This window comes from Cyclopterus lumpus, chromosome 21 (genome assembly GCF_009769545.1).
Source record: "Cyclopterus lumpus isolate fCycLum1 chromosome 21, fCycLum1.pri, whole genome shotgun sequence".
NCBI lineage: Eukaryota > Metazoa > Chordata > Actinopteri > Perciformes > Cyclopteridae > Cyclopterus > Cyclopterus lumpus.
In genome coordinates this window covers 25,550,307-25,565,582 of record NC_046986.1, presented here as the reverse complement: position 1 = coordinate 25,565,582, position 15,276 = coordinate 25,550,307, and the positions used below count along the sequence as shown (strand labels likewise).

At 45.5% G+C, this 15,276-nt stretch overlaps 1 protein-coding gene across 1 annotated transcript in view; it reads right to left on the bottom strand.

Annotated features, from left to right (window-relative positions):
* The window catches only part of ccdc93 (coiled-coil domain containing 93), a 39,901-nt gene that overhangs the window by 16,153 nt on the left and 8,472 nt on the right, over nt 1-15,276 (bottom strand). The window contains exons 5-11 of the mRNA XM_034561179.1: nt 12,351-12,449; nt 11,911-11,967; nt 10,553-10,653; nt 10,226-10,262; nt 4,031-4,129; nt 3,291-3,341; nt 2,934-3,020 (exon numbers count right to left, since the gene is read on the bottom strand). Of these exons, the coding sequence (XP_034417070.1) occupies nt 2,934-3,020; nt 3,291-3,341; nt 4,031-4,129; nt 10,226-10,262; nt 10,553-10,653; nt 11,911-11,967; nt 12,351-12,449 (531 nt within the window). The remainder of the gene's footprint in view (nt 1-2,933; nt 3,021-3,290; nt 3,342-4,030; nt 4,130-10,225; nt 10,263-10,552; nt 10,654-11,910; nt 11,968-12,350; nt 12,450-15,276) is intronic.

Here is a 15,276-nt window from a genome sequence, read left to right as displayed (position 1 = left end):
AGTTTCCCAGCTGCGGGACTAATAAAGTAGTATTATTATTATCACCATGTGGCAGTCAGCCCCATTCTGATGAAGTGCTTTGAGAAAATGGTTTTCCAGCACGTCAAAAACAACATCCCAGCCAGCCTGGACCCTCACTAGTTTGCATATAGAGACAACATATCCACAGAGGATGCCCTCTCCACTGCTTTCCAGTCAGCCCTCACTCCTCTGGAACATAATAACACAATCAACAATCTTCAGAGTGTTAACAGCTTTAAGTTCCTGAGAATCACAAACAACCTGACATGGTCCTCACACATCTCCATCCTGGTGAAGAAAGCTCATACAAAGCTGTATTTCTGAAGTAAACTTAAGAAGTCAAAATTCCTGTGCTGAGTTCTTGTTAACTTTCCCAGAGGAGCATTACAAAGCTGACTGAAACATTCTAAACTGATATGGGATGTGTATGGCCCAGGACAGGGCTCTAGAGCTGATTAAATATCATCATTGGTGCCATCTACTGAGCGTCAGTGATGTTGGTGAGAAGAGGAGCCTGAGAAGAGCTAAAAGAATTTAAAAAGACAAAACCCTTCCAGCCACAGCCTGTTCGCCCTGCTGCCGCCTGGAAAGAGATACAGAAGAATCAGCTGATGAACCAGCAGACTTAAGCACCTTCTTTCCTCTGGCTGAGGACTCCTAAATTCATCTCCACATAATACAGATTTGTCCGCCCGCATCCCCATTGACATCAGGACAGCAGAAAGTCTCTACACCTTCGTCGCAGGTCGGAGGGGCTCAAGTGAGACATGGGGTTAAGATTCAATACATAGTTTATTTTGAGCTGTTTGAAGTTTTGTTTTAATCCCCCTGGGGTGTTACTGTACCATGAAGAACAGGCAGTCAAACTGAGGCTTTATTCAAACTGAGGCTAACATTCCCAGGGTTTCTTATGGTAGGTAAGAAATGTAGTTTTCTGGTTCCCCTTGGTAATAACTCTTTGTCCCAGCATCTCTCCAAGTAGTTCATGCATGTTTTGGCAGCAATCTGAGTGACTCCTATTGTGACACTGTGCTTAAGGACTGTGCTTTTAGAACCAAATATCTTGCAGTGTGGTCATGCAAAAATGATGGAAGCTAGAATCACATTCAGTCACCTTCAATTTTTTGTACAATTAGGTCATTTGTGGATTGGATCAGACTCAGGCTAACTTTATATAGTCAAAATAAGTCATACAGACATTGTTGACATCTGTTAAAGAGGAAGACCTAGTCAAGTAACTGCCAGTGTAAATATCACCAAATGTTGACACAGACATCTCAAATATGCTAAATAACTAAAAGTAATTTGACTTTTAAATGTGTGTCAAAAGTCCCAGCTCAATAAAATGCAGTTTGACTATCACTACTTATATCTCACAAACAAAAGTACTTCATGCTTCCTACTTCGAGAGCTAGCGAACCTACTAATTAAGATGCACAGCATTATAAACTTTGAAAAAGTTCAATTATCAAGAGGTCTCAGCTGCTTCACTGGCCGCGCGTGTATTTCTTTTACATCAGTTAATTCTTAATCTGGGAAGTTCACAAACGTTTTTGAGATACGTTACACATTTAAATTAATCAATTATTAGGACACGTAGGCCACTTTACCAACAGGTGCCATAGTACATAAAAAACAGACGAAAATCAAATTGTTCATTAAAATAATTACCGGGGGAGGATCCTCTACAGTCTGCTTAGCCACAATATTTATGTCTTGTTTGCTTGTATCGCTCTGCTGGTCCGACATCGCGCAACACATCTTGGCAAGCGCCCCAGAAAATAAATAACTGTGTTCCATTTTCAACCCACCTACAATAAGGGTCAATGACTTCACTGTGGTTTCCAAATCAGGGAAAATGCAGATTTGCTTCTTATAGATAGGGATGATGTCAGCCTATTGATCAGCCTGATCAATACACTCACGTGCACCGCCTGTTATGTTTACAGTGGGAATCAAATGCCTGCCCACTGGTTCTGTGGTTTACAGCAAATAAAATGATGCCAGATTTAATCATTTTTCTTTCACCATACCAATATTTCAGTTTGAGACACTTTCATCATTAAAGTGACCATTTATTGCAATTGGTTGCACAGTTAGATTTGTTAGAAATGTATGGGAACTCTTTTTATCTAAGTTGCTTATGTATATCATATTGATACAAGGAAAATACTCTTCATTGAGTGACAAATTTGTTTGTGGGTGTTTCAATTTCCCCTCAAGGCTTGGAGATCCGGTCTCATCTAAAATGTAGCTCAGTAGATGTAAAACACTTTTAAGTGGATCTTGACTGTTTAGAACAATTCATGTTATTCATAGAAGATGTTCTCAAGGTGCAAACAATTTATTTTCAGAGAGCCAGTTATGGATATTTTTCAATTCATCACTTCATTGAGGTCAAGACCATTACTGCACATATTTACAACATGAGGTACTCCTTTTTAATTGCCAAGCAGTCAGGAAATATTGCTGTCACAGATGAAGATAACAACAATACAGAGTGACAGAGTGTGTGAGTATGTGACTAACAGATAAGATACAAAAGCATTACACTTCACAGTATTATTTCATGTTTCACTTTTGCAAGAGAAAAGGCTTCAAGGATGAAGACCTTTCTCTTCTCAGGGAAACTTTCTTAACAGGGCAAGTGTGCTGTATCTTCAAAACTGACATGCACTGTCTGTATGTGTAATATGACCCATCTTTGTATTTCTTACTAACTGCCTTTCTGATTTTTATGTAGTTGTTGGTTATTGCATTTGGTGAGTCAAAGACATATTCAATAAACATTTAACAGGAAAGATTTATCGTATTGTAAGTCATATCCCCAAAACAGATGCTGGAAAAGGGGGATCATCATATAATATGGGTTGTAATACGAACCCTTATCATTAGCACTGATCATTGCTCACCTTCTCAGCATACTCAGAGACGATCTGTTTGATCTCCTCAGATTGCAGTCCCACTATCTGACCCACTGCACTCACTGTCAGCTTCCCCTGCACAAGAATAAAAGAGAAACTGGTATGAAATAATCCTACAATTCACATGAATGTTTTAGCCATTTCTTTGCTCCGTTTACATTGAATGCAGTGGTACAAAAAGATTACATTACCAGATCACTAAAAAGATCACAAAAAATGGAGTGGTGTGTATTAATATTTTTTTAGACCAGCTTTGAGAAATTTGAGCCCAGATAAACAGGGGAGTAATGTGGTGATCCAATTCTCAACAGCCCAATATGAAAAGGAAAACAGGCTTTTGTTTACCTCTTCATTTGCCATGGCAGCCATGCTGGTCATCAGAGCTTTGATTCGCATCTCAGAGAAAAAACAACCACAGTTACGTCACTTTTAAGGCAGGAGGTTCAAGGTCAAGATCATCAGCATAATCTCATACAACAGTGATTCAAGGTGCATCACTGAGGGATGATATAATAGAGTAAATTACAACATAAATACATGAACACACCCTACCATCTAAGGACAGATTATAGTATGAATGTCTTGACAATTAATCAAATTAGGCATTTGTAGAGTCACACATATTGTTTTTAAGAGTATAGTTACTAACATAACCTTTGCATTTCAGCCATCCTGAGCATGAGGAGCAGTGAACTGCTATGAAGCACCTGGGAGCCACTTCAGTGTTCAGCATCTCGCTCAGTGACACTTTGACATGAGGAAAGGATAAGACGGGGATCGGACTGCCAACATTGTGGTTAAAAGACGACCCTCTATCTCCTGAGCTTTATGATAAGTAACTACTTATTCCTTATGATTCATAATTACTATTTACACATTATGCTCTTTATAAATTATCATTTGTTGAAAACATTACCTGATTGTCTCTAGCCTAGTTTCATTCATGTACATTTATATTTATGTTTTGCAAGACATAAAAAAGACAACTGCACAAATTCACAATGAATTCAAATGATAATTTCCCTGCTTGTATCTACTATTTATAATAAGTATATTCCACTCATTGTAATGGATAAAGTGCTCACCTCTTCCACTGCCTGCAGTTGGTCTTCCTCTGACAGCTCTGCCATCCCCAGGGGTGCTGGCTGAGAGCTGCTGGCCAGCGAAGCCTTCCTCTCCTCCACCTAGGGAGACAGTAAAGGTTGGTGTACAAATAGAACTTCTACTCAAGCAGTTCTAAATTATTACCCTGCCAAGCAGAATCTAAAAAGACAAAAACATATGCAGAAACAGTCTTTTAACTACTTTGACATTGTTCTCACACCCAAAAATCACATTATTATGGGTGGTGTTATTTTGTTGTTTTCCCAAAAGATACTGAGCAATATGTGAAACTACTTTCTATTTCGACTACGAAAAAGCCCACCAGGATCACTTAATTTATCAGTAATATTATTAAATATCTATAATATTTATGTCTAGTGTGATGTAACCTTATACTATCCCCTGTATACTGAACCCATATTACATTACATTACATTACATGTCATTTAGCTGACGCTTTTATCCAAAGCGACTTACAATAAGTGCATTAAACCGTGAGTCCAAACTCAGAACAACAAGAATCAAGCAAGTACAATTTCTTCAATAAAGTTAAACTACAAAGTACTATCCGTAAGTGCCATTTAAGTGCTACTGAAGTGCTATCGGTAAGGGACATTTAAGTGCTACTACGGCATTTAAGTGCTACCTATTCAAGGTATAGTCGAAAGAGATGTGTTTTTAGTTTGCGCCGGAAGATGTAGAGACTTTCTGCTGTCCTGATGTCAATGGGAAGCTCGTTCCACCAATGAGGAGCCAGCACAGCAAACAGTCGTGATTTAGCTCGGAGTGAAGGAGCTACAAGCAGATTGGCAGAAGCCGAGCGAAGTGAACGGGCTGGGGTGTACGGTTTGACCATGTCCTGGATGTAGACTGGACCCGATCTGTTCGCAGCACGGTACGCAAGTACCAATGTTTTGAAGCGGATGCGGGCGGCCACCGGTAACCAGTAAAGGTCGCGGAGGAGCGGAGTAGTGTGGGTAAATTTCGGTCGGTTGAAGACCAGTCGAGCAGCTGCATTCTGGATGAGCTGTAGAGGTCGAATGGCATTAGCAGGTAGACCTGCCAAGAGGGAGTTGCAATAGTCCAGCCGTGAGATGACCAGAGCCTGGACCAGAACCTGTGCCGCCTTCTGAGTGAGAAGGGGTCGTATTCTCCTGATGTTGTACAGCATGTACCTACAGGAGCGTGTTATTGCGGCAATGTTGGCAGTCAGGGAGAGTTGACTGTCGAGCGTCACTCCGAGGTTCCTGGCAGTCGGAGTCGGAACCAGCACTGAGTTGTTGAAGTTAATAGTTAGGTCGTGGGTGGGAGAGCCTTTTCCTGGAAGGAGGAGAAGTTCAGTCTTGTCCGGGTTAATTTTCAGGTGGTGTGCGGACATCCACTGAGAGATGTCGGTCAGACAGGCAGAGATTCGTGCTGCTACCCGTGTTTCAGATTGGGGAAACGAGAGGATCAGTTGGGGTTCGTCAGCATAGCTGTGGTAGGTGAAGCCATGCGAGCGAATGACAGAGCCAAGAGAGTTGGTGTACAGAGAGAAGAGAAGAGGACCAAGGACTGAACCCTGAGGGACCCCAGTAGTCAGAGGACAAGGCTCAGACACAGATCCTCTCCAGGTTACCCGGTAAGAGCGGTCGGTGAGATAGGATGAGAAGAGTGAGAGCGCGGTGCCTGAGATACCCAGGTCCTGGAGGGAGGACAAGAGGATCTGGTGGTTCACTGTGTCAAAGGCAGCGGAAAGGTCTAGAAGGATGAGGACAGAGGAGAGAGAGGCTGCTCTAGCAGTGTGAAGCTGCTCAGAGACAGCAAGGAGGGCAGTCTCTGTTGAGTGGCCTGTCTTGAATCCAGACTGGTGGGGGTCTAGAAGGTTGTTACAGTGAAGAAAGGAGGAGACTTGGTTAAAGATAGCTCGCTCTAGAGTTTTGGAGAGGAAGGGAAGGAGAGAGACAGGTCTGTAGTTGTTGACTTCAGATGGGTCGAGAGTGGGTTTCTTCAGGAGAGGGTTGACTCTTGCCTCCTTCAGAGAGTTGGGGAAACAGCCGGTTGAGAGGGAGGTGTTAATGAGATGGGTGAGAAAGGGAAGAAGGTCCGGAGCAATGGACTGGAGAAGGTGAGAAGGGATGGGGTCAAGGGGGCAGGTGATTGGGCGGGCAGAGGTTACCAAGGTAAGAACTTGATTGGGAGACAGGGGGATAAAAGAGGAAAACAAGGGGGAAGAAGGTGAAGTTACTGGAGGTGTAGTTGAGGAAGATGGATTAGTAAATGAAGAGCGTATGTCGTCTATCTTTTTTGTAAAGTAGTCAACAAAGTGGCTTGGTAGAAGGGTGGAGGGAGGGGGGGGGAACAGGGGGGTCAAGGAGGTTGGAAACAATTGAGAAGAGCTTTTTAGGGTTAGATAAAGAGGATTCGATTCTGGATTGATAGAACAAACTTTTGGCTGCAGTGATGGACGCAGAGAAGGAGGAGAGAAGAGATTGATAGGCAAGCAGGTCACTGGCGTGTTTGGATTTTCGCCATTTCCTTTCCGCTGCTCGCATTGTGGCTCTCTCGGCGCGCACCGGTTCGGATAGCCACGGAGCCGGAGAGGACTTGCGGACCTTTCGAGTCGTAAGAGGACAGAGAGAATCAAGAGAGGACTACAGCGTAGAGAGAAGAGTGTCAGTGGCGAAGTTAGGCTGCATAAGTGCGAAGGAATCGGTTGAGGGGAGGGCTGACAGAACAGAGGAGGCCAGAGAGGAGGGTGAGAGGGTGCGGATGTTGCGACGGACAGGTGCAGAGTCCGTTGTGGGAGGGTTGTCAGTTCCAAAGAGTGGGAGAGAGTAAGAGATGAAGAAATGGTCAGAAACATGAAGTGGAGTTACAGTGAGGTTTGCTGTAGAGCAGTTTCTGGTGAAAATATAGTCAAGGTGGTTGCCAGCTTTGTGAGTAGGAGGGGAAGGACTGAGAGAGAGAGCAAAGGAAGACAGTAAGAGTAGCAGGTCACATGACTTCTCAGTCTGGATGTTAAAGTCACCCAGAAGGATGAGCGGGGGTCCATTTTCTGGGAAGTTTGAAAGGAGGACGTCTAGTTCTTCGAAGAAGTCTCCAAAGGAACCAGGAGGACGGTAGAGAACGACAATGGTTAGATGAACCGGATGAGTAACCGTCACTGCATGAAACTCAAAAGACAGTGGGGTAAATGGAAGCGGGTAGAGAGCAAAACTCCATTTGGGTGAGATGAGTAGACCTGTGCCACCACCCCGACCAGAGGGTCTGGGTGTGTGGCTGAAGGAGAAGGCCGAGGAGAGAGCAGCAGGGGTTGATGTGTTGTCTGGTGTAATCCAGGTCTCAGTGAGAGCAAGGAAGTCCAGCGATTGCTTGATAGCGAAGCCAAAGATGAAGTCCGCCTTGCGGTTAGCTGACTGGCAGTTCCAGAGGCCCCCAGTGACGAGGCGCTGGGTCTGTGTAGAGCGGGTGGGATAAATAAGAGAGGAAGGATTTTGGTACATGTGTGACGAGTCCGCGGTCTATAATATCTACGAGTAGATGTGCACACAGGTATGAAGAGAAAACACATTATCACAGGGAAATGTTTATACTCAGCCACCCTCAGCCACCACCGAAGACTCCAACGAAAGACTCCAACGAAAGACTCCAACGAAAGACTCCAACGAAAGACTCCAACGAAAGACTCCTAGGTCTTTATCCTCGGAGTCTTGACTCCAACGAAAGACTCCTAGGTCTTTATCCTCGGAGTCTTGACTCCAACGAAAGACTCCTAGGTCTTTATCCTCCGAGTCTTGACTCCAACGAAAGACTCCTAGGTCTTTATCCTCCGAGTCTTGACTCCAACGAAAGACTCCTAGGTCTTTATCCTCCGAGTCTTGACTCCAACGAAAGACTCCTAGGTCTTTATCCTCCGAGTCTTGACTCCAACGAAAGACTCCTAGGTCTTTATCCTCCGAGTCTTGACTCCAACGAAAGACTCCTAGGTCTTTATCCTCCGAGTCTTGACTCCAACGAAAGACTCCTAGGTCTTTATCCTCCGAGTCTTGACTCCAACGAAAGACTCCTAGGTCTTTATCCTCCGAGTCTTGACTCCAACGAAAGACTCCTAGGTCTTTATCCTCCGAGTCTTGACTCCAACGAAAGACTCCTAGGTCTTTATCCTCCGAGTCTTGACTCCAACGAAAGACTCCTAGGTCTTTATCCTCCGAGTCTTGACTCCAACGAAAGACTCCTAGGTCTTTATCCTCCGAGTCTTGACTCCAACGAAAGACTCCTAGGTCTTTATCCTCCGAGTCTTGACTCCAACGAAAGACTCCTAGGTCTTTATCCTCCGAGTCTTGACTCCAACGAAAGACTCCTAGGTCTTTATCCTCCGAGTCTTCATACGAGGAGTCTTCCTTGACGCTTCAGCTGACGCTACAAGCCCCAACCTGGTTATACACCCGAGTTGGCGGTAATTGGTTACAGCTGTGTCGAGCCCGCCCACAGGTCGTTGAAGGAATTACCCACTCAGTGATCGATACTGGTAAGCAGGTGATCCTTGCTAACAGTGAAGTCTCAGTTTGCTAGAATGTGAAATTCTTGCCAAACTGATTAAGGACAAAGATCAGTTTACCTCAAGGTAAAAAGTAGAATAAAGTTTAGTCCCTAGTAGATTTGGATTACAGAGCAAATACTGAAATCCTAGCTGGTTTGGTTGACTTTTCAGACACTTGTGTAAAAAAGCAACAAATCGCAGCTCAAAGTGTTCCAATTACAAAGACAGTACAGACTAGCATTCTAGTATAACTAAATACAGCAGATACAGTAGTAATAAAGCAGAGAAACCTCTTTAAAGAATATACTCAGCAAGATACAGGAAGTCCCAGAAGTCAGTGGACACACAGCTCAGATGCACTGGAGAGCTTGTTGTTGTCGCACTGCTTAAGTAGCCACTAATTCAGCTGTGTCGAGCCCGCATATTATGTTCTTTAGTTTTTTTTTTTTTTTTTTAATAAAAAAAAAAGAAGAAAGAAGTCTGGTAAGCTCACTTCTTTTTAACTTCAGGCAGTCAGAGACGATACGGCATCAGTGGTAGTTGGATCAACAGAAATGTAGAATTGTGTGTCATCTGCATAACTATGGAAATGTGTATGCAACTTCTAGCAGGATGTAACCTAATCGCTAGCGCTGGAGAGAGACTCGGTACTGTCTGTACAAGACCCGGTCTCTGAGCAACATGCATGGGAATGAATTACGTTATTTGTCTAATGCTGATTACGTTCTAGGCTGTCCAAGGGATACATGAATTTGAATATGAGTTATACCGTGCTGCGAACAGATCGGGTCCAGTCTACATCCAGGACATGGTCAAACCGTACACCCCACCTCGTACACTTCGCTCGGCTTCTGCCAATCGGCTTGTAGTTCCGTCACTACGAGCTAAACACTCAACAAAGTCACGACTTTTTGCTGTGCTGGCTCCTCATTGGTGGAATGAGCTCCCCACTGACATCAGGACAGCAGAAAGTCTCTACACCTTCCGTCGCAAACTAAAAACACATCTTTTTCGACTTTACCTTGAATAGGAAAGGTAGCGCCGTAGTAGCACTTTGGTAGCACTTAAATGGCTCTTACTGATAGCACTTTGTAGTTTAACTTGAACTTTTGTTGTTCTGAGTTTGGACTCATGGTTTAATGCACTTATTGTAAGTCGCTTTGGATAAAAGCGCCAGCTAAATGACATGTAATGTAATGTAATATAATGATAATGAGTGACATAAGCTCTGAAAACTAAGAAAGCAAACCTGCTCATACTGTCAGTATGAGTTTGTTTGAGAAAATATATGAGTCTGCCTAAATGAGATTACAACCTGTAGTTAGGCAAGCAGGTTTCTACTGCTCGCCACAGTTAGTAGTGAAGGTGTCTAATAACATCTTGTATTCAAAATGTCAGGAGTCTGATTGGAATGGTCATCATTACAAACGACATGGATGATAACATTCCCAGCGCAGGGGCCTCTTGTCCAGGATGTCAGCCACCTTAGCGCCTGGGAAACATTTAGTCTCCCCTGATCTTCTCCTGACATGCCTCACTTTTGAATCACCGAAGCCAAGGGAGCAGGAGGACAGCAGTGCATCTTACAGTATAGTGCTGATAAGTGATAAAGGGTCAAACTCTCTTGTAAAAGACAAATCCTTGACCCGCCTACCTTGTCTTGTTTGGACTGTTTGCTGAATCCATAACGTCTAGGAGAGAGAAAACAAAAGTGTAAAAAATAAAAGTACAACACCGCCAGTACACCCAAAACACACAATGCAGTTTGCAGCCACCATGCCTAAAACACAGGATGTAAGAACTGTTAGCACTCTGACTGACATGTTCAACCACAGAACACAGTGCTGAGAGTCGAAGCTTGCACAAAAAAGAAAGATTCAAACGTTCATACAGTACTTACAAGAGGAAATGTGACATTATTATACCAAAAAAAACATCAGTCAAGATTTCCATTTCATAAATGTACGCAAACGCACACTACCTGCCATATTCAAGCAGGGTGGAGTGAACCCTGGACTCCTCATCCAGCAGCTGCCCTGCATCCCTCTGCCTCCTGTACTTCCTCTGGGGTTTGTACACTTCCTGTAAAACACAACAGTTTGGTGCAAAGACAATTATATACAGTATAAAAGCAAAACAGAATTAAAGCTGCGAGCAGCATTGATCGGGCCCTCGACAATTCACGCACATCGAGGGTACTTGCTGGACGCCGGTTCGCACGGTCGAGTGTATGCCTACCAAGTTTTAGACATGTAGGCCAAACGTAGCACTGGGGCTGCTTAAATTAATATTTGTAGGGGGCGCTATGACTAGAATTCGAATTAACATATGGATGTCTTCAGGGTAAGTATGTCATGACATATGAGAAATATGGACCAGATTAGATCATGTATGGCCGAGTTAAAACAACTTCCATTTTCATGGCAAATGGCGTTTCTTTGAAATAGAACCCTACTCAGTTTTGAATTTTTAAAATCCTTTGATAACTTTTCATGGCTAAGGTGGCCAAAAAAGTGGAAAAAAGGCTAAAAATGGCGATATTGAGTGATTGACTGCAGTGCCCCCTAATGTTCAAATATTATGAAAATTAGGGTAGATTAAGGGATACAATGTGAACATATGCTAGCAATTTGTTGAGGATAGACCAAGTCATTTGGAAGTTATGGGTCTTTAAATATTAGGCCACAACCTGTAGATGTTAATTGGCCCATATCTTCTGAACGCAATGAGATAAACACTATTCTCATAAGTTCTGATGACATTGAACCAATAATGAACCAAATAACTTTTCGTCAAAATCAGCCCAAGGGTTTAGGAGAAAATGGAAAAAACGTGTTTTTTACAAATGTCAAAATGGCGGAAAATCTAAGATGGCGCATTTTATGGTCACCTCGAACATATTTGTAGAGCAGGTCCAAATGGACATGTTTACCAAATTTCAAGTCAATCGGCCATTGCTGAAAAAAGTATTAGCTTTTCCAACACAAGGGGGCGCCACCAAGCTAATTTTTTTGACTTTTTCCCGACACCCCAATCAGATAAGTATTTTCACAGATTCTGATATGTGTGAACATTTTAAAGTTTGCAACTTTAGGCCAAGACCCTCTCTTCCCCATGCAAAGTACCCAAATAATAATAATAAGAAGAAACATTTGAAACACAATAGGTCCTCGACCGACTACGTCACGTCTCAGGCCCTAATAACGGGATTTGTCCTGCAATTTAGACATGCAGTATAAAAAGTAATCTTAGTAATTTCTGTGTCATATTTGACCTTGTCATTCAAGTAGTTTCATAATTAATTCAGTTTATGTGATGCCTGATGGTGTAGGAACTCACCAATACATCCAGAACTGTCCTCGCAGCTTCGTCTTTCCTCTGCAGGAACTCTTCATCCTAGACCACAGGTTTTCACAGCACAACACCAGCTCTTATTTAGAGGGCACTTTATTTATGGGACAGCCTAACAATGCAAGGTTGATAATTACTACGACACAAATGACCATTAAGTTTAATGCATTTCTTCAAATCACATCTCTGACTCTTACTTCAGCTGTGTTTTTCTGGTGTATGTTACCTTCTGATTTTTAAGCTTATTTTCACAAGGAGAAGTAAACATGGCTGAAAGGTAAGGAATGATGATGAAAATACTTATTTGTTCGTAATTTCCTGAGCTTAACTGCTGTGTTATTACATAACTGATCAAACAGAGTCCATCATCTGGATCACCCAATACTAGAAAGTTCTGGCTCTGTGACTGACTGCTACTGTGTAGTTACCTCTGGGAGACTGTGGGTCTTTTGGAACTGAGAAATGGAGTAGGCTCTGACATAGTCGCCCATCTCTTCCCTAGTTTCTATGGCTCGCTTCACCAGCCACTGGCAGGAGACACAACACACAGCTGTTCAGATCCAAGAATAAACCAAAAGTCACTCTGTATAGGTCAAACCTCTCACTGGGCAAATGGTAAATGGAATGTACTTGTATTTCTCTTTTCTAGTCTTCCGACCACTGAAAGCGCTTAAATACTACATGTCATCATTCACCCAGTCACACCCATTCATACACTGATGGCACACATCGACAGCCAGGGATCGAACCAACCCGTTCCACTACTCAGCCATGGGGCTCCTGCGGCTCAGTCGTGGACTTCTTTTATTATATATATATATATATATATATATATATATATATATATATATATATATATATATATATATATATATATATATATATATAAACTCCAACACAGCGGCGCTCAGCCGGGGGCTCGTGAGTATCCCCACTCCCGCCCGGCACCTCTCACCCTGGGCAACTCCAGAAAAGGACAAAGTCCAACCCTTCTCCAGGAGCTTGGTTCCAGAGCCCATGCTGTGCGTGGAGGTGAGCCCAACTATATCTAGCTGGTACCGCTCCACCTCCTGCACCAGCTCCGGCTCTTTCCCCGCTAGTGAGGTGACGTTCCACGTCCCTAGAGCTAGTCTATGCCGCCGGCGATCGGCCCGCCCAGGTCTCCCGCCTGGCCCGCCGCCCGGTCTACATAGCACCCGACCCCGATAATTCTCACTGCGGGTGGTGGGTCCACAGGGTGACTGCTGCTCCATGGTGTTTTTTCGGGCTGAGCCCGACCGGGCCCCATGGGCGAAAGCCCAGCCACCAGACGCTCGCCGACGAGCTCCCCTCCTGGGTCTGGCTCCGGGAGGGTGCCCCGGTTTCCCTTGTCCGGGCAAGGTAGCTTCAGTCCGTGGGCTGCTTATCATCAGGGTTTATTGAACCGCTCTTAGTCTGGGCTCTCCCCCGAGACCTGTTTGCCTTGGGAGACCCTACCAGGGGCTGATGCCCCGGACAACATAGCTCCCAGGATCACTGAGCCACTCAAACTCCTCCACCACGTTAAGGTGGCGATTCATAGAAGGAGTATCCGGCCTTCTTGGAGTCGGTGGGAGGGGTCCTGGAAAGGGCGCTGCCTGCCGACTCCATAGTTCTCCTGGGAGACTTCAACGCTCACGTGGGCAATGACAGAGAAACCTGGCGGGGCGTGATTGGGAGGAACGGCTTGCCCGATCTGAACCCGAATGGTGTTTTGTTGTTGGACTTCTGTGCTAGCCACAGTTTGTCCATAACGAACATCATGTTCGAACATAAGGTGGCTCATAAGTGTACCTGGTACCAGAACACCTTAGGCCGGAGATCAATGATCGACTTTGTAATCGTATCATCTGATCTGCGGCCGTATGTCTTGGACACTCGGGTGAAGAGAGGAGCAGAGCTGTCAACTGATCACCACCTGGTGGTGAGTTGGATCAGATGGCGGGGGAGTCGGCTAGAAAGACCTGGCAAGCCCAAACGTGTAGTGAGGGTGAACTGGGAACGTCTGGCAGAGGATCCTGTCCGGGAGGTCTTCAACTCCCACCTCCGGAAGAACTTCTCACAAATCCAGAGGAAGGCTGGGGACATGGAATCCGAGTGGACCTTGTTCAAAGCCTCTATTGTGGACGTGGCTGCTCAGGAAGGGAAAGCAGGGTCTACCCCAGGCTGTTCTCAGCAGGGGGGGGGGGGGGGAACTGCTGACCCGGACTGGGGACATCGTCGGGCGGTGGAAAGAGCACTTTGAGGAACTCCTAAACCCGGCCAACATGTCCCCCGGAGAGGGGGCAGCGCCAGAAGACTTTGGGGTGGTTTCACCCATATCCCTGGCAGAGGTCGCTATGGTAGTCAAAAAGCTACTTGGTGGCAAGGCGCCAGGGGTGGATGAGATCCGCCCTGAGATGCTGAAAGCGCTGGACATTGTTGGGCTGTCTTGGTTGACACGCCTTTTCAGTGTCGCATGGGGGTCGGGAACAGTGCCCATGGACTGGCAGACCGGGGTGGTGGTTCCCATCTTCAAGAAGGGGGACCGGAGAGTGTGCTCGAACTATCGTGGTATCACACTGCTCAGCCTCCCGGGAAAAGCTTATGCCAGGGTGCTGGAGAGGAGGCTCCGACCGCTTGTCGAACCTCGGATTCAAGACGAATAGTGCGGATTCCGTCCCGGTCGTGGAACAGTGGACCAGCTCTTTACCCTCGCAAGATTATTGGAGGGGTCCTGGGAGTTTGCCCAACCAGTTTACATGTGCTTTGTAGACCTGGAGAAGGCTTTCGACCGGGTCCCTCGGGTGTTTTTGTGGGGGGTGCTGCGGGAGTATGGGGTGCCGGACCCGTTGGCACGGGCCATCCGGTCTCTGTACGCCTGCAGTAGGAGCTGTGTTCGTCTCCTCGGTAGTAAGTCAGACACGTTCCCGGTGGGTGTTGGCCTCCGCCAGGGCTGCCCTTTGTCACCGGTCCTGTTTGTGACCTTCATGGACAGGATATCTAGGCGCAGCCAGGGGGCGGAGAGGATCCGGTTCAGGAGTCTCGGGATCGCCTCTCTGCTGTTTGCGGATGATGTGGTCCTGTTTGCCTCCTCGGACCGTGACCTCCAGCATTCACTGGGGCGTTTTGCAGCCGAGTGCGAAGCGGCAGGGATGAGAGTTAGCACCTCCAAATCTGAGGCCATGGAGCTCTGCCGGAAACCGGCGGATTGCTCCCTCCAGGTGGGGGCAAACTGCCTACCCGAGTGAGGGTAAGGTGGAGCGGGAGATCGACAGGCGGATCGGTGCGGCTGCAGCAGTAAAACAGGCGCTGTACCGGTCCGTCTTGGTGAAGAGGGAGCTGAGCCGGAAGGCA